This window comes from Strongylocentrotus purpuratus, unplaced genomic scaffold (assembly GCF_000002235.5).
Source record: "Strongylocentrotus purpuratus isolate Spur 01 unplaced genomic scaffold, Spur_5.0 spur5_scaffold_8, whole genome shotgun sequence".
Lineage (NCBI taxonomy): Eukaryota > Metazoa > Echinodermata > Echinoidea > Camarodonta > Strongylocentrotidae > Strongylocentrotus > Strongylocentrotus purpuratus.
The window spans coordinates 16,400,048-16,423,732 of record NW_022145614.1 but is presented as its reverse complement, the minus strand read 5'-3'; the positions used below and the strand labels follow the sequence as shown (position 1 = coordinate 16,423,732).

At 37.7% G+C, this 23,685-nt stretch overlaps 1 protein-coding gene across 1 annotated transcript in view; it reads right to left on the bottom strand.

The window, feature by feature from the left end:
• The window catches only part of LOC115920302 (NXPE family member 3-like), a 33,094-nt gene extending 12,938 nt beyond the window's left edge, over nt 1-20,156 (bottom strand). Inside the window, exon 1 of the mRNA XM_030975844.1 lies at nt 19,969-20,156. Coding sequence (XP_030831704.1) covers nt 19,969-20,052 — 84 coding nt within the window. The 5' untranslated portion in view covers nt 20,053-20,156. The remainder of the gene's footprint in view (nt 1-19,968) is intronic.
• Nucleotides 20,157-23,685: the final 3,529 nt, after the last annotated feature.

Sequence of the window (23,685 nt, the reverse complement as noted above, 5' to 3'; positions counted from 1 at the left end):
ATATTGATGTAAACTTGCATTTTTAGTCTTCGGACTTGTTGACAAGTAATGAATAAAACCTTATTTGAACTTGAACTTGAACTACTTATAGCTACTTGCGCCCTCTATGTAGCAAACAATGCCTAATCGGTGACCATTGGTCCCCCATGATCCTCTTTATCGTATATTAACTGAGAGCTGATTTGATGAGATAACCACCTGTCCAGTGACCTTGCAGGGTGGTCTAATCCCTCCTGTAAACTAGTACAGATGGGCTTTAAAGTGAGTTTAAGAATGCTCAGAACCTGATTTGAATGAACGGCATTTTGACATAGAGAAATAAAAATGGCAAGTTTAATAAATACCTAATTGCGTACTGAAAAGACAAAACTGGCAACGGGACGCATTTTGATCCTTGCAAATGCATAAAATGGAATGTTTGGCAGTTTCGATTGCTCCCCCAAAAAAATTGAATTAAAAAAAATTAAATAAATAATAAATAAATTAATTAATTAAAAAAAAAAAAAAATATGGAATTAAAAAAAAAAAAAAAAAAAAAAAAAAAACATACGAGCGGCCCGAAAATGACGAGCGGGCGGTCGAGGACAACCAAATGATTTTTTTTTTTGGGGGGGGGCCTTAGTATTATTTTTCAAATGCCGTTGGAATTTAACATTTTAATTTTTTGGCCTGCAAATGGGACACAGTACTTTTAATATCCAATGTGATATGGTATTTCAGTCATGTATTTGCATTCATGCAGGTTCTTATCAAGATGCTTTTTGTATAACATGTATTGACATAAACATGTATTGATAATATACAACACATTCAGGTAATCATTAATTTCATTCATAGTATATAATTACGTTGATAACGAGATTACTTTTCAAGGTGCGTTTTTTATTACATGTATAGACATATATTGATCAAGATATTTATGATTGGAATTACAGATTTTGAAAACCGTTCGCCTGACGGTTTTCATAACACTACAGTCTATTGGGTAAAACGAGTATGGTAAAACCGGTCACTCAAAGATTTTTACTTTATTGAGGCACTTCTTGATCATTTTGAAGCGCAATTTTTTTAGGGCTTCAATATTACACCATATCACAGACACTGATAACACGTAGGGCCGTGTTTCTCAGATTTAACATTGTTAAACGATCCCTTTAAACAAAGTATACCAGTCTTTACACATTTAAAAAAAGCTAAAGATTAAACGTTTAACCCTAAAAAGGCCGGGCTATTTGAGGTCTTAATACGGCCGGGGGGCATTATGCCCCCCCCCCCCCCCATAAGATCTCGGCCGTGAAGCGGCCGATCTCCGCGAAAATTCGCACGCATGTCAAGTGAAGTGTATAGAATACTATGATTATTTCATTTTTTTGAAAAATTTACTCATTTGCATATTTATGGTAATTTATGCAAATAAGGTCATACAAATCACATTTTTACCCATCAATCATACATTATTCATATTTAAGCATTCTTTTTCACTACATATATTCATTAGATCATCCTGAATAATAATACGACAAAAAAAATTGGAAGTGCCAGCTTATTCTTTTTGTTATCTCTTGTTTTTTTATAATTTCTTATGTATTTCACTGTTTTTTAACTTATTTATTTTATTGTTTTTGTTGTTTTATTTCATTTCTAACTACAATTCAACTATTTTGACCCCCAAAACAACCACCTAAACTTTAAACAAACCCAATAACCCATGTTTGATCTATTTTTAGGAAAAATGACTTTTCCATATGTTTTGTACACAAATCACGAAAATGAGCGATTTTCGGGCTGACATGCGAAGACAAAAGGTCACGTGACCTTGTAACCGTAGGTCCGATTTTCAAAAAGATTCTTTCAAAAGTTGCGCAAGACTCGAAAAAAAGTCAGCGAGCGGCGGGGCGCCATCGATATGCGTTCCCGAACAATCAGAACAATCGTGGAGGGGGAGGGGGCATGATAGCCCCCCCCCCCCCGGCCTTATTAGGGTTAAACACAACATAAATCTCGGGTCGATTGACTCTCGACTCAATCTCTTTCTCCCTCTTTCTACTGATCTAACCTCCTTTTTCTCTAGCTCTTGCAATCACTCATTTTCCCTTTTTTGTCTTTCTTTCTTGTTGCCTTCTACTATTTTCCTCCACATTTCCTCTCTTTTATCCCCCCCCCCCAAAAAAAAAAAAAAAAAAAAAAATCTATAATTTCTTAGCTACATATTTGTTCTAATTGTTGATTTTCTAAGCATACTTTGTTCATGTTAAAACAGCATCCGAGGAACTAACGCTTCAACAAGCTCTGCTTCCAGTTAGTTCCTCTTTTCTCGTGCTTTTTCTAGTATATTTGTCGTTTCATTGCATATTTTTATAATATAATTATTCATTGTGTTATGTTTTGCATGAGAAATAAAATCATTTGAATTTGAATTTGAATTTGAATGTTATACACATACGTCGTGTGCTTGGACATTTTGTTTTCTCTAGACAGTTGACTTAAAAAAGTAATTTTCAGATTCAGATTAATTTTATTGGTCCATTTGGAAATTCAGTTATTGGCATATAGTACATGAATAATATATAATAAAAAGTAATATGCACAAATACACCGTTGATCATAATGGTAGAATTTTTTTTTTACCCCGATTTATGGAAAGATTTTAACAATTATTTATTCCTACTAGATCTAGATAATAGTATACATTCTCAGATTTTATTGAATAATAAATTGTGAGTGTTTGTTTTGTGTGACTGCTAAAGCATGTGTATGCTAATATGCTAATCTACTAGGGGACCTACGTCCTTAAGTCATAACTTACAGTAATAAGCAATAATGCCCCATAAAAGGGCACTAATAAAGCAGTGGCGGATCCAAGGGGGGCCGAAACAGCCGCGGCCCCCCTATTGGCGGCGCCAAAAAAAAAGAGGAAGGAAAAAAAGGAGGAAAAGAAGAAGAAAAAAAAATGAGAAGAGAAGAGAAAAGAGAAGAAAAGAAAAGAAAGAGAGAGAGACAGAGAAAGAGAAAAGAGAAAGAAGAGAGCTAGAAGCCGGGTGATAAAGGAAGAAAGACAAGAAAATGACACTTAGTGACAGTAACGACGAAAACGGGAAAAACTTTGGGGGGGGGGGTATGTGCGTGTGAAATGCGCGTGCATGGAGGGGGGGGGGGGGCTAATTTTTAGGTTGTGCAAAACTGAGTCGGAATTCAGCTTATTTTCAAAAAATTATAAGTATGCTTGTTTATTTCAAGCCGTAGTGCCTAAAAAGTTTAGTAAAAAGTACTTCTGAAAAGGCCGCGCCCGGCCCCTCCAAAGAGCGGCAGTACGGTGATCAGAACATTTTGGGTTAAGCTACAGTCCCATATACGTCCCGGACCGTCCCGGACCATCCCGGACCCCATCCGGGGTGATCCGGGATTCGGTCCGTGTTGACACCGTGTTGGCACCGGGGTGGTCCTGGATGGTCCTGGATGGTCCTGGATGGTCCTGGATGGTCCTGGGCGGTCCGGGAGTCGACCCCGGATGTTTTTGACGGTCAAAAACTGCCGGGGTGGTCCGGGACGGTCCGGGACAATAGTTTGATCCGGGGTGATCCGTGTAGCCACCGTGCTGGGTCCGGGGTCATCCGTAGTGGCGCCGGGGCGGTCCGTGTTGATCCGTGGCAGTCCGGGAGTGAGTTATTGACCGCCCAGGACCATCCAGGACCATCCAGGACCATCCAGGACCACCCCGGTGCCAACACGGTGTCAACACGGACCGAATCCCGGATCACTCCGGATGGGGTCCGGGATGGTCCGGGACGGTCCGGGACGTATATGGGACTGTAGCTTTTAAAGCATCACACTTTTTTGAACAAAACATCCCGGACCATCCCGGATCACCCCAGACCATGGTCCGGGATGGTCCGGGGTGGTCCGTGCTCGTCCGTGCTGGTCCGGCTTTATATGGGACTGGGGCTTTATTCCAGAAGTCTTGGGGGCCTTTATTGAAGAGGGGGTCGGCCATATACGTCAATGGCAGTGACGGTAACGATAGATGAGGGAATAAGGAGGAAGGGGTGCACATAATTGAGAACTGCAAGCGTATTGGGGATGACCATCTTATCATTTTAGGTTGTGCAATCTGGATCAGAATCCAGCATAATATATATTTATTAAAAAAGGGTTCATGTAAAAGCACTCATGATATATCTTTTGTATTCATTGGATAACAAATTTCAAAGTTAAAGGTAATACAAAGTTTTGGTATTGGATCATGAATCAAATGAACATATTGGAAGCATAATGCGATCCTATTATATTTATTGATCGTTGTCGTGGTTAAAATCTAAGTCTAAAGTTATGAAATTCTAAATAATAAACTCTTTATGTTGTATAGCTCCCTCTCAAGGTAAAGATATTAATTAAGCTTTAAAACAATGTTTCTTGTCTAAAATCGACGAATTAGCTATTCCCGTTTGGAAATTACATATACATATACAACTACATATATACAACTACATATTCTGAAATTTTCATGGTCGCAGCTACCATTGTACGGCCGTAGGCGCAATTTGAAATTTATCAAAATTTACCGGGAGCATCAGTACATTTTTATATTCAATTTTTCTCAAAAGCAGAAGTGTTTTAGGGGCTAAGTTTTCTAGTGCTTATTCTACATCCACAGGGGCATCCAAACATATTAAAATTGTAAAGAATCACTATCCACCCCATTTTCAAAATTTCCCAAAACTTTGTATTTCCGGTACCTTTAAAGTGACGGTGATGTGGCGTGAGCCTGCCCCCTTTCCAAAGCCTGTGCCCGCTGGTAGTTACCGGTACGGTGCTTCTAATATGACCTTGTCGGTATTGGGATCTTGAATTAATTAAATAACGGTCTGTGCGATTTTCAAATTTCCGCCCCCCCCCCCCCCCCCTCCCATAAGATGGTTCTGAATTTTGCAGGAATTTAAGGTTGAAAGATTATTTTGAAAGTAAGTATGAAAATCGAAGACAAAAAAGAAATCAAAAGCCAGGGAAATCATTGATTTCCTAGATACTGTTAGTTGCTGTCATCCCTTTTCGGAATTGATTGCGAATGTGGAAAAATGACTCCGCCGGGAATCGAACAAGGGTCACTGGCTATTAGAACTCCAATGTCTTGACCACTGGACTAAGAAAACGGGCCAGAAAATAACAGGAATAAATACATTTACATTCATATTTCAAAATTATAATTGCGACATATAATTACGGCAACACTTATACAGTAAAATGAACTCTTAACATTTGAAGAAATCAAATTTACACGTTATCAGCACAATCATATGAATATCATGATACAAAGGAGATATGATCGACATGATTCATATTACATAACATAATATGATCATGATCTAAATATGATATCTTTATGTTATTGTATTCATGTGATATCACCTGACTTAACATTGCACGAAATGATAACAAAATATTTATTATAAGATATGATATCATGTGATGCAAGAATATAATGTTTTTTATGAAAAGAAACGACGTGATATAGTATTGATGTGACAAGGTATGATTATGATAAAAAAAAAAAATATGTTATTACTATGAGAATATAAACTGTCGCTCATAACGTTAGAATATTTATTTTTTACCCGATTTATGGAATTATTTTGACGATGATTTATTCCTAATAGATCTAGATAATAGTATACATTCTCAGATATTATTGAATAATGATTTGCCAGTGTTTTGTTTTGCGTGACTGCTAAAGCATGTGTATAATATGCTTATCAACTAGGGGACCAACGCCCTTAAGTCATATATGACAGTAATGAGGATTAATGCCCCACAAAAGGGCACTAATATGGCACATCGACACGGTGTTGATCCTGGGGCCTCACAGTTACGAGGCCATTGCTTTGCCACTGAACCATGACTGTACGCAGCGGGGGCTAGGGTAGGGGGCAGTTCCCACAAATAAAAACAAATTAAGAAAATGCAATAAATTATCAATAATTCATTGCATTTATTCATTTACCCCGGTCCCCAACATGAAAAAATTCTCTGTACGGCCATACATTATGGCTCAAGGCATGGGCACATGTCAGGGCCCGAGGAACGGCGGGGCTTGAGGGCTCAAGCCACCCCCTCACTAGAAAAAAGTATGTGTAAGATATTAAAATAGAAAGAAAGGAAGAAAGAAAAATTGTGACCTGCCAGTGCCACAAAATTAATGAGGTATCAAAATATGCCCATCTGACCGTAATTAAATCATCTGACTATTATTAAATGCCTAAAACCCTGAGCTTCATGGAGCTCAGTCCCCTGGACCCCGGGCTAATTAGTGATAAGGTATAAATAAGGTATCAAAATATGCTCATCTGACCGTAATTAAATTCCTAAGCTGAACTCCTGAGCTTCCGAGGGGGTCTGCCCCTTGACCCCCTCCCCGCTGGGGCTTTTTCCCCTGGACCCCAAGCCAATTTACGCTTCACTCGCTTCTCTCGCTACGCTCTACCTGATCGTAAATACTTTAGCCCCTCCCCCACCAACTTTGAAAAACGTTCTGCGGGGCCTGGATGTAACAGTGGTAGTGATGCGGATTTGTTAAAAATATTTATATTGTATTCATAGGAATACGGAGTAAAATGCATGAGCACGTTGTTATTTGTAAGCGAACGAGAGTGATAAAGTAATACAAACATGTAAAGATATAAAGAAAGTGTTTAATATATTATGACAGTCATGAAACACATATAGAGCACCACAGGTTAATTGTTCTGGATTTCCAAATAAAAGGAAGTTCACATTGCAATATTAGGGACTTTTAGAATTGCACGTTGACAGCCTTGACTGCAACGTGTGACGTCATTTTAAGGCACTGCGCATGCGTCACGTCGTCTCAGACGGCGATCGAGAATGCGTCAACCTTGATTTTCCTAAATCTAGTACGGTACTAGTATATGCCGCGTGCGCATAAAATATACAGTTCCTCAGGTAGACAAAGGAACATCCCTTCCCTGCTATTATGTAAAAATGTGTAGAACAGGTGTCACATGCATGTTCACCTGTTCTACACATTTTTACATAATAGCAGTGAAGAGATGTTCTACCACGTAGCAATAGGCCATTTTCGTAATGTAACCAAATTTAATGCACAGGTCTTTGTGAAGTGCCTCAATACAAACTATTTCATTCACCTGATAGGAATAATAGTATTTCAATAGACAGAATCCTAACTGCATACATTATAGTTGTTGCCAGCTAGGTTGGACAAACATTATGGTTTGACCTACCTAGCAACACTTAATATATGCAGTTGCATTCTGACTATTGAAATACTATTATTCCTATCAGGTGAATTAAATAATTTGTATTGAGGCACTTCACAAAGACCTATGCATTAAATTTGGTTACATTACGAAAATGGCCTATTGTTGAGAGTAGAATGAGGAACTGTATATTTTGTCCTCTTTCTTTGTCTGTCATGTTCATATAGTGTTACTTCCTACATGCATGTATATCGTTGAGTGCAATCTAAAAGATTTCTAATTGTAGTCAACATGGGCAGTTGAGTACGTTGACACGCATGGTCAGTTGGCGTTCGTCGTGTTCTCGTCCACTCATTCTAAAAGTCCCTATTGGTTGTAGCGAACAACTCGGCACGATCGTATTTTTAAGTGAACCGTTAGTGATGAAGTCATTCATGAATGTAAATATGTAAAGATATGAAGAAAGTGTTAAATATATTTTGACAGTCATGAAACACATATATAGAGCACCACAAGTTAATTGTTCTGGATTTTCCAAATAAATGGAAGTTTTCATTGCAATCATAGTTATAGCAAATAACTCAGCACGATGAGCACGTTGGCATTTTATAAGCGAACACGAGTGATGAAGTAATTCATGAATATAAATATGTAAAGATATAAAGAAAGTGTTAAATATATTTTGACAGTCATGAAACACATATAGAGCACCACAAGAGTTTAATTGTTCTGGATTTTCAAAATAAATGGAAGTTTTCATTGCAATCATAGTTATAGCAAATAACTCAGCACGATGAGCACGTTGGCATTTTATAAGCGAACACGAGTGATGAAGTAATTCATGAATATAAATATGTAAAGATATAAAGAAAGTGTTAAATATATTTTGACAGTCATGAAACACAGATATAACACCACAAGAGTTTAATTGTTCTGGATTTCCAAAAAAAATGGAAGCTCTCATGTAATCATGGTTATAGCTAGAGCTGTTTCTTTATTTACTCCACAGGCATTCAAATTTCATTTCTTGCAGTTAAAGCGGGGTACAGCCTCTCTGTCCCCGCAAATTAAAAAAATTACAACCTGACCGAATATGCATTTTTTTATGTCTTATCTCGCGTATTTTGGGGATAAATAACACTTTCACAACATACATAATTATGCTCAATTTTTCGCTCGCTCCCTCGCGAAATTGTGAACCCAGAAAATTAATATTTTAGCAAGTGGATTAAGCCCCCCCCCCCCCCCCCTCGTCCTGATGAAAATGTTAACAAATTTGATCGCACATAACTTAAACTTGGGGAAAGTTGATATCGGACAAGAGAAAAAAAAAGAAAAATAATTGTACCCGCTTGTATGTACCGGTACGGTGCTTTTAATATAACCTTGTCAGTATTGGTAAGTCGAGTTGAATTAACGGTCTGCGCGATTTTCAAATATCCCCCCCCCCCCCCCCCCCCCCCTTTTGGAAAATCCTGGATCCGCACCTGAATAAAGCATATCGACACGGTTTTGATCCTGGGTGTCTCACAGTAAAGAGGCCATTGCTTAGCCACTGAATCATGACTGTACGCAGCGGGGGCTAGAGTACGTCGCCGCCCCCACAATTACAAAAAATAATTCATTGCATTTTGCCCCGACCACTAAAATAAAAAAAATCCCCCATGTGGGCATGCCTTCACCATAATGCATTGCCCTACAGAGAAATTTTTAATGTTGGGGACCGGGAAAGCATAGTACCACACACATGCTTTAGCAGTCACAAAAACAAATACTCGCAAATTATTATTCAGAGATTCAGATTCAGATTCAGATTAATTTTACTGGTCCATTTGGAAATTCATTTGTTGGCATTACATAGGCACATAAACAATATACAATAGAAAATATTATACAACACCTACGTGGATCCTTGTCATTTGATTGGACGATTGTTGGTCACATGATATTCAATAGATGGTATATTGCACGGTCGTGCATTTTTGGTTATATGCGCCGTGCATTGTTGGTTATATGCAGACTGCGTACCTCTCGGCCGTGCGCGCGCGTATCCCTGCGTGTATCTGACGCGAAGGCAATCTGCATGTAATCGAGAAGGCTTGACTCGAACTTTAATTTATCTTTATAAGGAGTAAAGCATAATTTGTTGATTAACGTTCTATTAGGTCTTCTTCGATGTTGTATAAAACAAATAATAAATGTTTTTCATTCGTTTAATAGTGCAAATATTTTCATTCGTTGAAAGATTAACGTTAATTCTATTCAACTCGGCTGACGCCTCGTTGAATAGAATGTTAATCTTTCAACTCATGAACATATTCGCACTATTGAACTCATAACCATTCATTATTTGTATAATATACATATATAGATAATATACAGTAGCAAATGTACAATGACAAATTACAAATTCATATGGAAACATGTACAATGACAAAACAATCAGATTCAGATTCAGATTCAGATTCAGATTCTATACTAGAATGTATACTATTATCTAAATCTATTGGGAATACATCATTGTCAAAATCATCCCATAAATTGGGGTAAAAAAAAAATATTCCACCTTTATGACCAACAGTGTAGATAATACACAGTAACAAAGTTACAATGACATAGTCACGGATATAATTCGTTTTTACATAATGGAATATTATAAGAAAATAAATGGACTTATAACAATATTGAAAATATACGATTTCGTGGAATTCGAAAATATTATTAATATTATCTTTTATTATTTTAATTTCATTCTTATTATCATTATCATCATCATCATCATTATTATTATCAGTATTATTATTTCTGCTATCATTATTTGTTATTATCATCCTCATCATCAACATTATTTAATATCATTATTTGTCACGGTAATATAGCAAATTTGTATTCCATGCTCTGCCGTTCAGACGCGAGGCCTGCTTTGAACAATCCTTTGTATACATGATAAATAATGGTGCTGACAGCACGCAACACGGGGGGGGGGGGGTGGGGGTAGCCTGTATTCGTAGTAACGTAATCAGACAATATATTATGCAGTTTTACTCTTTGAATTCTGCCCGTTAGAAAATCATGAAACCAGAGTATCAGAGAGGGTTTTACATTCATAGTGGTAAGCTAATTCATCAAGAGGTAAAGGGGCTTTCACACCGGGCCTAATTGCGTAGAGTTGCGTAGTGTTGCATACCAACTACGCCGAGCGTACGCAATTCTACGCCGGCCTACGTTACTGTACGCTGAGGGACGCAAATGGGTACGCGAGATGGACGCAAAAAATTAAGCATGTTTAATTTTTTCGCGTACCTTCGGCGTAGACACTATACGCAGAAAGTACGCAATTTGTACGCAAGTCTACGCAACACCACGCTATTGTAGCCATGCCTACGCAACAGTACGCTACCCTACGCTAGTCCGACCACAGCACACAAGACGATGCTGATGGTGAATGACTGTGGACTGTGCGTCATAAGAACTTTTTGATCAGTGTTTCAGGCTAGGGTGATGAAAGGTTGTTATTGTTCCTGTCGTTTTTAATTAACGATAACATGTATCGTGTGATTATGTCCATGTGTAATAACATGTCAAGGTCTTGTTAAATTACACACTTTAATTTTCAGAGTGTCAGCAGGAGTTTATTCTCAGTTTTTAGTAATCATTACTTCATGATTCGGTTAAAGTAATGTATTTTGTGTTAGTTATTTTCATTTAAACTTTACAGTTTAAATTTCACAGTGTTAGCAGGAGTTTGAAAGTCAGAGTTTTTTCCGACAGTCATTATTACTTGAATTATAACTTCATGATAAAGGTTATACGGTAGTTGAATTGAATTGAATTGAATTGAACTTTATTTCATTCATCATCAAAACATCATAACAAACATATAAAATACAAAACATAGCGTACAAGTTAAAGAGAAACATTTACAATACAATACAACAAAAATATATATGAATGTGGAGACAGCTAGGAAAGACAAAGGCTTTATTGGTGCTGCCACCAAAACAGTAATAAAGTATAATACAGTATTATATTGTTGTTTGAGAGGGTGATTAACAAAAAATTTTAAAAAAACCTACTAGAGGAGGGGGGGGGGAACAAAAACAAACCAAAACCAAAAGCTAGACCGTGTACATAATCAATCTTTATTTATTTTGTTGGATTAAAAATGATTTATATCTCCTTTTAAAAATGTTAATTGATGAACTAGATTTTATATATCGAGGTATATTATTCCACAATTGTGGCCCTTTTTAAATTCATGTCTAATGTAAACGTCTTTCAAATGTCACAATTTTCAAACTGATATTATTATTATAGTATTCATTACCTCATGATAAGTTATAGTTGTGTAACCACATGTAAAAGTTTTTATAAATCCAGAGTGTCAGCAGGAGTGGGCTTGTAACTCTTCTTGTTATACAAAACTGTAGATTAGTGCATTAAAGTTGTAGTATTTACAAGAATACCAGTCAGGGATTTATAATTATTTTGAAGGGAAATGATATTTACATGTGTGTGTTCTCACATGTATCCTTTTCATGAAGAAAAGTGTGTCTTTGACTTTAGTTTGTATTTGTGCTTGTAATTTGGTTTGTACTATTACAAAGTATTTCAGACTGACATGTTTAGTTTTATTTATGGTTTATTCAATTTGTGATTTTGACATCTCAGGCTGTTGAAATAAAAAAAAACAAGCGTCTATTGCATTTTTACACGGTGCTTTCGCGCACAGTAAGCAACCGTACGCTACTTTAGCAACCCTACACCAGGCCTACGCAACCGTAAGCAACCCTACGCTAGTCCGACCACAGCACACAAGACGATGATGATGGTGAATGACTGTGACTGTGCGTCATAAGAACTTTTTGATCAGTGTTTCAGGCTAGGGGGATGAAAGGTTGTTATTGTTCCTGCGGTTTTTAATTAACGATAACATGTATCGTGTGATTATGTCCATGTGTAATAACATGTCAAGGTCTTGTTAAATTACACACTTTAATTTTCAGAGTGTCAGCAGGAGTTTATTCTCAGTTTTTAGTAATCATTACTTCATGATTCGGTTAAAGTAATGTATTTTGTGATAGTTATTTTCATTTAAACTTTACAGTTTAAATTTCACAGTGTTAGCAGGAGTTTGAAAGTCAGAGTTTTTTCCGACAGTCATTATTACTTGAATTATAACTTCATGATAAAGGTTATACGGTAGTTGAATTGAATTGAATTGAATTGAACTTTATTTCATTCATCATCAAAACATCATAACAAACATATAAAATACAAAACATAGCGTACAAGTTAAAGAGAAACATTTACAATACAATACAACAACAAAAATATATATGAATGTGGAGACAGCTAGGAAAGACAAAGGCTTTATTGGTGCTGCCACCAAAACAGTAATAAAGTATAATACAGTATTATATTGTTGTTTGAGAGGGTGATTCACAAAAATTTTGTCAATTGCACACGCCGTAGGTACGCGGTGCCTACGCACAGGGTACGTCACCATACGCCACCGTACGCAAGCCTACGCATAACCTACGCAGGGACTACGCCGAGGCATTATTTTTTTCATGAATACGCAGCCTTCCTTCGGCGTAGTCGGTACGCAACACTTCGCAACTCTACGCAGATCCGGTGTGAAAGGGGCTTAAGTTAGAAATGTGTTGATGAACAATCGACGAGTGTTGCACGAACATAACGACCCAACGGTTCAATATATACTGTGCAGCCAAGTGAATTAACAATAACACGGCATTATTAATATTAGACTTGCGCGATTGGCAGGCAGCGCTCAAAATACACGGGGGCGGTGGGCGATTCGCCCCCGTGAGCTACAAAATCACCCCCGTCAGGTTGCTCATGGGGGCGATTGCAAAATTAAAAATCGCCCCGGTGGAATTATAAAATAAAGATAATCTTTTCTGTTATAACTTTAACACAATATTGAGTTTCAATTTTCAAACCTTAAACCAATGAAATGGAACTAAGATTAGCGTGCAAGATTTCTCGTTTTATGAGTAGGCCTATATTATTACCGATTCAGCTCGCAGTGCAGTGCCGCCGTCAGCATATAGGCCTACTGCGCCGTTAGTAGCGGTGCGTGTGCACGCTTCCGCGCCATGTCTGCTGGAGCTGGAGGCGATCGGGCAAGGGCAGAAGCATGGTCATGGCCTGGGGAAGTTGTTCGTTGTCAGCAAATAATGAACCTCGACCAGTAAATCAATATTAGGGACTTTCAGATTTGCAAGATGAGAACGTGGACTGCAACGTGTGACCTCCTTTTAAGGCACTGCCAGTCCTTAAAAGGACGTCACATGTGATTGCGCCAGTGCCTTAAAAGGACGTAACACGTCCACGTCCACGTCCACGCAAATCTAAAAGTCCCTTTTGAGGAGAAGAGGAAGACCAAAATGTCGTGGAATGATATGGTAACATGGGCAGATCTACGGCAGGGGGGTGTAGGGGGTTTAACCCCCTCCTCCCACCCCCCCCCCCCCCGGCCCCCTTGGGCTGCCAAGTGAAAATGTGATATTAAAGCGGGGGAGGGGGATTCTGGAGAGGTGGACTACTAATCTATTTTTTTTTTAGGGGGCGGGGGGAAGTGAAGATCCGTTTTAGCATGACTTTCTTTTTAACTCTTACTTTCACCTATCTCAGATAACCCTAAGTTTTTGGTTGCTGCTTTATATGTAGTTGATAATGCATGATTAAAATAAAGAGAGAGAGAGAGAGAACCACCATCATTTTGCAATGGTTCAGGGTTCGTGTAATGTACATTTGAAACCATTTCTTAGCGTCTCAACCCTAAAAAAAATAGCAAAACTATTTTTGAGGAAAAGCAATAAACTGAATTAAATAAAGAATAATAGCTTTATATTGGATCCTACTAATACTGATACGGGCTAAAGACAATGTGGTATTTGTATAGAGGTATTCCAAAATGACATTCTGATAATCAACATTTGTTCTGGTATCATATGCATAATACAACTGATCTTTATGATTTCTTAACGTGACATAGCTTCTTCTCCCTTTGCAAACAAAACAGAAAACAAGGTTATTTAATAAAAGGACCATGCAACAAATAATCATTGTGATTCAAATTGATGCAAGGATTCTTTTTGAATAAGCAATGCTTTTCACCAGAATCTTCTTTGTAAAAATGACTTTTACAAATCTCAGCCATGCAATTCTGCTACTGTGTTGTAAGATCACTTTGAGATTAGGAGAAGTGTATTATGTAATGGGTATTTTAAATTGAATGGAACGTCTCAACTCAGTAAGCATGGCTGAGATTTGTAAGAGTTGTTTTTACAAAGAAGATTCGGGTGAATAGCAGTGCTTATTCTATAGAAAGGTTATATATAGAAAGGTTTTATTGAACAAATTCCATCGTCGCAGTCTTACAACTGAATTGCCATTGGAATACAATTTAAAAGTACATGTATTTACAAGTTAAAAGTACAATAGTCTTAGCACTATGACCTAATATATATAACAAATATCATGTTAAAACTCTATATCAAAATTTAATGAGTATGGAAAGAAAGAAGGGTGAATGAGGAATAGGAGCAAGGAGCAAGAATCAACAAAAGGTGAGAAAGGAATGAAAGGAAGAGAAAGGAAAGGTAAGTAAGAGGAATATATCAGGAAAGATGAGGTGAAATACATGTGTAATGAGCCTTCTATTAATTAACTTTAAAATGTACAGATCCTCATGGCTTGTATAGCACTTTTAGCTTTGTGTCCATAACTGAAACTGACACACTGAACTTAATCAAACTTAATCAAACTTAATCAAAAAATTGAAAAATAAAAAATCAATTGGTCTTGATGGAATATCAGTATTTATCTTGAAATTAAGCGCCATTGAAATTGGTCCCATCCTCACTTATTCAACAAATCAATGAAAACTGGAAAATTCCCGAATCCTTGGAAAACGGCTAAGATTGTGCCTTTACATAAGAATGGTGATAAATCTTCCCCTGGTAATTTCAGGCCAATTTCGATATTGCCCTGTGTGTCTAAAATTTTGGAACGAATTGTACAACACCAGTTATTAGATTACCTGCATAAAAATGATATTTTATGTAGAGAACAGTCTGGATTCAGACCTAAACATTCGACAACATCTACCCTAATAAAGGTCACAGATGATTGGCTTCAGGCCATGGACGAGTCTAAATACACAGGTACTATATTTATCGACCTGCGAAAAGCTTTCGACACTGTCGACCATCAAATTCTTATGAAGAAAATGCATAACATTGGTATAAAAAAATATGTCGAGTGACTGGTTTTATAGCTATTTGAATGGAAGAACATGTAAAACCCTTGTAAATCATTCTCTTTCATCTTCCAAATTTATATCATGCGGGGTCCCGCAAGGGTCGCTTTTAGGGCCCCTCTTATTTATAATATACGTTAATGATCTTGTCAAATATATTAAATCAAGCAGTCTAAAGTTATATGCAGACGACACAGTGATATATTCCTCCGATACCTCAGTACGCAAAATCGAGTCAACTCTGAACAGTGACCTACTTATTTTACACCAGTGGATGAAGGAAAATAGACTTAGTGTAAATTTTGAAAAAACAGTTTGTATGCTTATTGGTAGTCGATACATGTTGTCAAAAGAAAAGAACTTAAATGTCACCCTCTGTCAGACTAAAATTAAACAAGTGGAAAATGTCAAGTACTTAGGTGTCATTTGTGATGAGCAAATTAAATGGAATATTCACACTGATAAGATGGTGAAAAAAATAGGACAAATGGTAAGCTTTCTTGGTAGATTAAGAAGCACCTTGAATGAATCTATATTAAAACTAATATATAATGCAGTTGTTCTTCCCCACTTCGACTATGGAGATGTTGTATATGGTTCGGCCTGCAAATATTTAACTGAAAGATTACAAAAGCTCCAAAATCGTGCTGGGCGTTTGATTTTACATATCAGTCGTGACTCTCATATACCCGATTTAGAAATTCACAATGCCCTTAACTGGGAATCGTTACACGACAGGAGAAATCAGCATTTGCTAACTTATATGTTTAAATCACTTAATGAGATGACCCCTGTTTACATTTCAGACCTTTTTAGTATCTCTGTGCACGAATACCACTTACGCTTTGGCGGAAGACTATATACGCCTAAGCCTAATACTGGATTTTTGAAAAGAACTTTTAAGTATAGAGGAGCTATTGCTTATGATAATCTCCCTGTACTTGTTAGAAATGCCTCAACTCTGAATAGTTTTAAGCGCGAATTAACGTTGTTCTACTCACATGCCCAATCACCCAGACCTTGATAATAAATTGACCTATTCCAGACCCGGGAGGGGGGGGGGATGGACTTTCGTAGTCCTTTCACACAACTACCATTTTGTAGAGTTTAAGCATTTATAACTGTGTATTGTACCTTTTCTTATACCCTTTAATTTAGTAAATAATTGTACGTCATATTTTATATTTATGTATATGATTCCTGGACCCCATGGAAGACCAGCAGTGTCGTGCCTGGCACAGCTGAATATGGGCTATCCAGCCGTTTTATTTACACTATGTATATACTTGTATTATATGTTTGTTTTTAAAACGGAAAATAAATACTATACTATACTATACTAACAACCAATATATAAAACATGTATACAAATTATTATACTAAACTTTTGACAGGAAACATCAAGTATTGTAGTATTGTAGTTATGAAACTTCTCCAGGTGGTCAAATTCAAACATAGTACAATTGTGAAATTAAGTATGATCAAAGATATCAGTCGTGCTAAACGTACAGTGAATTAAAAAGACTCGAGGCTAGTGAATAGAAAGTCTCGAAATAGGCGGAGGAGGACATTAGGATTAGATTACAGTGTAAAGATTAAAGCGTTCCAGTAGGAATTAAAAAAACAAGCAACCTGCATGCTATTTATACTGTCCATATTCAAACAAATTTTCGCATCAATTTGAATTACAATCATTATTTGTCGCTTAATCCCTTTTAATGACCATGTTTTCTTTTTCGTTTGCAAGGGGAGAAGAAGATATGTCACGTTAAAGACATCATAAAGATCAGTGTTGTATGCGTATATATTATATACACAGGCCAGTAACAGCTGTGTAGCTTGTAAATTTGTAAGAGGAAAATGCTGATTGAAATGATAATGATGAAATAGCAAATAATTGAGGAGTATCATAGGTACCAATTGAATGGATATTTGTATAAAAAAGAGCCCCCGTCAGTAATAAAAGAGCCCCCGTGAGAAGGCTCACGGGGGCTCCTTTTTCGGGGTAAGAGCCCCCGTGGACAAAAAATTAATTTGAGCCCTGTTGGCAGGCAAATTGTAGAGGATCTATGACAGGCGAATCTATGGGAGAATGTGCCTCTGAAGAATTATGCGTTCAAAACATTTCATCAACAATGAGGTGAGGGATAGGGGTGTTTTGGCTGCTGGTATTATTGTCGATGATTTCCAGCACAATGGGACATGGTTTTGATTCAGAGATAAAGGAGTGACAAAAGGGGTGGCTAATAGTACTTTCCCACAAATACTGTCCGGTCCCATAGATTTGTTTGGATTAGTGCGTTTGAAGTACATGACAACATCACTGTACTGAGTCATACAATGGGTGTAGCATTGAACTGTTTCAAATCTTGCATAAAATGTATTAAATTCATTGGCTCATGAACAGATCTATAGGTTCTGACACTGGCGGAGATTTCTGCTTCTTTTTATAACGTGATGTCATCGTTTGCATACACTTCCAACCGAATTTGAATCCAATCTGAATTAACTCTCTAATTGTTCTCTATATTTTTCTTTCGCATCAACAATTTCTTTCTGAATGTTAAGATTAATGTCCCTACATGAGTTCATCATCGTCCTGTTTTGAGAAAGCCCTGTTTCTTTGCACAAACAAATTCCTCAAATTCTTCCTAATTCTATGGCCACATTACCCAAAAGTAGCCTGCTCGGCGGCCGAGCGGCGAGTTTTTAACCAATTCTGCCCGGCTGCCCGGCCACCGAGCGGCTGCCGTCCAGGCACCGCTCGTTTTTAAGGGCATCGCTCGGTCGCCGCTGAAGTTTTAGCGCGGAGGTAAACTTTGGGCGGCGCCTGCTCACTTTTCACTCGCCGCCCAAAATACGCTCGGTGCCTGGGCGGTCGCCGCCCGGGCACCGACCTTATCGCTGGGCGATGCCTAATTCCAGCAGCGACCGAGCAGGCTACTGATCGGTCGGTCGCTGCTCTGATTTGTGACCATATAGCTTTACCCATGGTTTTTGGTTAGGGAAAACCTTTTATCCTTAAAATGTGTCAATCTTTACAGAACAAGATACAACCTTGGACAATGTTGGACGTTTAACGGTATGATTCATATCTTAATCCTAATATTGTCCGCAGGGCACGTTTTTGGATTGACTGTATTTGAGCTTCCTGGTTTTAAGTGACTCTCACACTATGCCGTGTAGGCCTACCGTGTGCCACCGTGCGCGAAAATGTCTGCGGACGGTGTAGAACGGCGGGGGCACACGGTGGTTCGTTATCAAAGCGGGCAACACGTTAATAGGGCGTTGGCGCTTATTTACACCCGGTGGGACCCGGCGAAAGTTTTGGGCATGTTTAAAACTTTGGCCGGCTGGCACCGGCCGCAAGTAAGCGGCAAGAGGACGGTGTTGAACGGTATGAGGACGGTATGAATACGTTATGAAAACGGTCACACTGTATGAACACGTTCACAACACGCTCATAACCCGTTACAGAACGGTGATGAAAAATGGAGAGTGGACTGACCGTTGCCGTTCAAATAGGGGTATTTATGGCAGTCGTGTCATGACGTCAGCAGTCCGGGGACTCGCTCACAGGACGCTCCGAGCGGTGAGGGGACGCTAAGTGACTGGTAGGTGGCTGCTACAAACCCGGTGCACACGTTCGAGACCCGGTATGGGCCCGATATGGATACGGCCAAAATTTTCAACAAAAGTCAATCTGGGCGGTGAAGGCGGTAAAAGCACGTTCAACACCCGGTATGCGCCCGGTGAGAACGGTCAGAAGATGGCAACGAAACGGTGAAAAGATTAATTTTATGAATTTTTTTTGCGGCCGGGGACAAGTTCGCTCAAAACCCAACGTTCTGGACTCTGTTGTTTGTTTAATAGCCCGGCAGGTGGACGGTAGGCCTACACGGCAGAGTGTTTGAGCTTCCTGGTTTAGAGTTATTGAGGAATACTATACCATAAAATACTACGCAACAGTATTCTACAACCGGCCTTATGTAGGAAGTAAAAACTGTGATCAAATCACGTCAGCCAGTGAAAACAAATTCGTTTGATAAAATTATGGAAATGCAAGCATTACTTTAAACAAACAGAAATTTGTTATTCCTGGCTCAATTTTCCTGATTGAGGTGTCATATGAAAGGGCAAAAAGTGATATTTCTGGGAATGTGATTTTCTTTGTGAAATTCAGATTACTACAAAAACAAGAACGCCAACTAGTCACCACTGAGCTGCGCCCTCACTTGAAGAAGTTTACAAGCAATATCGTTTAGTGTCCTGACGACCCCCCCCCCCCCCCCCCCCCATTATACAAGCGATACCTTCGTAACACTCACACCCACAGTTACGGCCAATGACAAGAAAATGTCACGCCCATGAAATATCGTATGAATCTTTCTACAAATCCTACTGATTATATAAAATCGATGTTTATAGAATAAGCTTGTAATTACTTACCACGTTGTCAAGATACATTCCTAACACCGAAATAATAATGAGGCAAATAATTCCAACCACTCCATATCTACGTGCCCTCGACATGTCTGTATGTAATGTGTAATGTGATATGCTTAATTAAGCGCCTATACTTTGGCAGCTCGGCAACGACCTGTGGCAGCCGCGCATGTTTTTTTTAGCGCTATTAACAAGTCACTAACAAATTAATCAGCCACTATACAACACGGGTAAAATGACCGCACAGGAAGCGCTGTTAGTGAATTTGAGCCAAAGAGTTAAAGGGAAAGTCCACCCCCAAAATAAGTTTGTTTCGATAGAGGCATAATAATAAGAAAATCAGGTGAGTGAAAGTTTGAGCAAATTCTGAATGAAAATAAGAAAGTTATGAATTATTGAAGTTGTGATCAATCAAATACAAATTGGCAACTCTATGACGTATCATGCGAGCTCAACTTCCATTTGCTCAGTACTAAAAAAATCTAAAATTTTCATTTTCCCTCAAGAAAAATTGCAACCATACATGCACCATAAATATAATAATTGCAAATATGTTTCTATACTCCCCCTGCAAGGAACAAATATATATTCCGTCATCATTAACGAAGAAAACATGATTTTATGGAATATTATGCACAAAGCAAATGAAGGAGAGCTCGTATAATACGTCACAGAGTTGCCAATTTGTATTTGATTGATCACAACTTCAATAATTCATAACTTTCTTATTTTCATTCAGAATTTGCTCAAACTTTCACTCACCTGATTTTCTTATTATTCTGCCTCTATCGAAACAAACTTATTTTGGGGGTGGACTTTCCCTTTAAGTAAAATCTATGATTTGTGCGTAGATGTGACGTCATTTCGGCGATTTGCGCATGCGTCGGGTCGTCTGGCGTCGTCAGGCCAAATTTGCGAACCCGTGCATCGATGATTTGGGGTTCGTCAGAAAACTAGTGACCCGTCGTCATAATGACGTCATCTTGCTACATCGCAGCGTAAATCAGAAAGTAATAACAGAAAGAGAAAGTGATAGAATGATAAGAACAAAGAATAACATAAGAGAAGATGATGGAAGGAAGAAACTAAGGAAAACATAAGGAAAGACAGAAAGAGAAAGTGATAGAATTATTAAAAAAACAAAGAATAACATAAGAGAAGGTGAAAGAAGGAAAAAAAAAACATTTATAAGAGAAGATGATGGAAGGAAGAAACAAAGGATAAAATAAGGAAAGACGGAAAGAGAAAGTGATGGAATGATAAAAACAAAGAATAACATCAGAGAAGATGATGGAAGGAAGAAACAAAGGATAAAACTAGAAATGCAATCGTGTAACAACGATGTGCGTGCAATGGCGCCATGTTTCTACGTGTCAAACGAAAGAGCTTCAGGCGCGGATCCAGGATTTTCCAATAGGGGGGGGGGGGGGGCCGGAAATTCGAAATTTGTGCAGACCGTTATTTAAACTTACCAATACTGACAATGTCATATTAGAAGCACTGTACTTTAATAGTGTACTGGTACCTACAAACGGGCACAATTATTTTGGAAAGGGGACATGCTCACGTCACATCTCTTGTCCGATATCAACATTCCAACATTTCAAGTTATGCTCGCGTGCAATTTTTTTGACATTTCCATCAGTAGGGGCTGAAGCCTCTTGCCCAAATATCTATTTCCTGGTTTAATAAATTGGCGAGTGAGCGAAGCGAGTGAGCGGAAATTTGAGCTTATGTATGTTGTGAAAAGTGTTAATTGTCACCAAAATATACGAGATAAGATATAACAAATGCATATTGGTAATTTTAAATTTTCGGGGAAAGAGAGGCTGCAACCCCATCCCGCATTAACTGCAGGTGTTTTGAAATCAAAAAAGTATTAACCAAAACGCATGAAACCAGTTTCAAAAATCCAAGAAATGTCAGCTTCAGAGGGGAGGGGGCACATCACCCCTCAGACTCCCTCTAAAAGTATTAACCGAATCGCACGAATCCAGGTTAAAAAAAAAAAATCAGCTTCAGAGCTAGAGAGGAACCCCCCTCCCCCCCCCCCACACACACACACACACACACAGACACCCCCTGTGCCCGCAAGCGTGAAATTAACGCTGGCGCTAATGCGTAAGTAGGGGCGGCGGAGCTATTTCCAAAGTGGAAAGCACCAACAAAAAAGGGCACCTACAAAGCGAAATCTCAAAGCGAAAATATATATTTTTTTAGACATTGGTACACTTTTAAAAAAGAATTTGTTCATTTGTAATTTTTACCTTTTTTTTCCATGTAGAATTTACTTGAAAACATTAGTTTTGCCACTTACGCACTAAATTTAAGTCTTGCTAACTCAAACTTTCAATTTAGTAGAACATACGTGGAATATTTAAGTAATTTCAGCTTGTATTAATTTAGTAATTTTAACTCAAAATCAGAAATTATACGTATTACTTAAACAATTTATGTTGATTATTCGTATCTTTTTAAAGTAAGGACCGATGCAGTGCGTAATAGAAATATTTACATAATTTATGAATATTCATTAAGACCAAATTAAACTCTTTTTTAAATAAAACAATTCTTTTTTGTGGTTGAATGAAAATTTAAGGACTTTAAAACATTTACTAATTCATTTGACATGGCTAAGCAAAGACAACACAATTTTTAATAGTTACCCAGTTCAAAACAAATCAAAACTTGATATTTCAGGAAATTGTCAACCAATTTTCCTTTTAAAGGCCCACTGCACTACTTGTAGCTACTTGCGCCCTCTATATAACAAACAATGCCTAATCGGTGACCATTGGTCCCCCATGATCCTCTTTTTCTTATGTTAACTGAGAGCTAAGTTGATGAGATAACCACCTGTCCAGTGACCTTGCAGGGCGGTCTAATCCCTCCTGTAAACTATGGCAGATAAGCTTTAAGATGCTACGATCAAGTATATATAAAATTTGGAGCCTTTCAATATGTGTCGAATTGAAGCGTATGTAATAGTTTGTGATGGTGGTAGATATATATATATATATATACGGTTAAATCTTAAATAAAAGTAGTGTTAGTGATTAGTGATTAACCTTAAATAGAAGTAGTGAATGATTAGTGGATGTTACTTGTTAGATTAGATGGGTACCAAATCGTGCAATATGGAATCCTATCATAGCTTTTTTTTAATTATCTAAAATGATTACAATACTTAAATTATTTACGTTAATGTAACTCGATTTAACTGAGTAAAAATTTATTCAGCAAAATAAGTAAATTCTACTTGAGATGCCGTAGGTAATATTTACTTAATAAAAATAAGGCAATTCTTTTCCTCAATTTTATTGAGTTATTTCGACTATTATTTTTTTACAGTGTATATACCCTTTCATTGTGATTCCATTATCAGGGACGATTTCAATATTTGTTTTTCTTTATATATTATACAAGATATTGCTTAAGCATCACACTTTTGGCTGGGTGTGATTGTCTGAATATTCATTTGCGAGCGAGCAAAGCGAGCGAGAAAAAATGTAAGATCTGTGAGGTCGCAGAGTGAAAAATTACATCTTACAAAGAGGAAAAAAACAAATAATGATGGGGTTATAAGCATCACGGAAGACTGAAAAAACATTTTCTTTAAAGTGACATATAATTGTATCATCTATAAATGCGAGCGAGCGAGCGAGCTTTAGCGGAAATTACTCTTGGTCGCTTTAAATTAGGTGCAAAACTAATGATGAG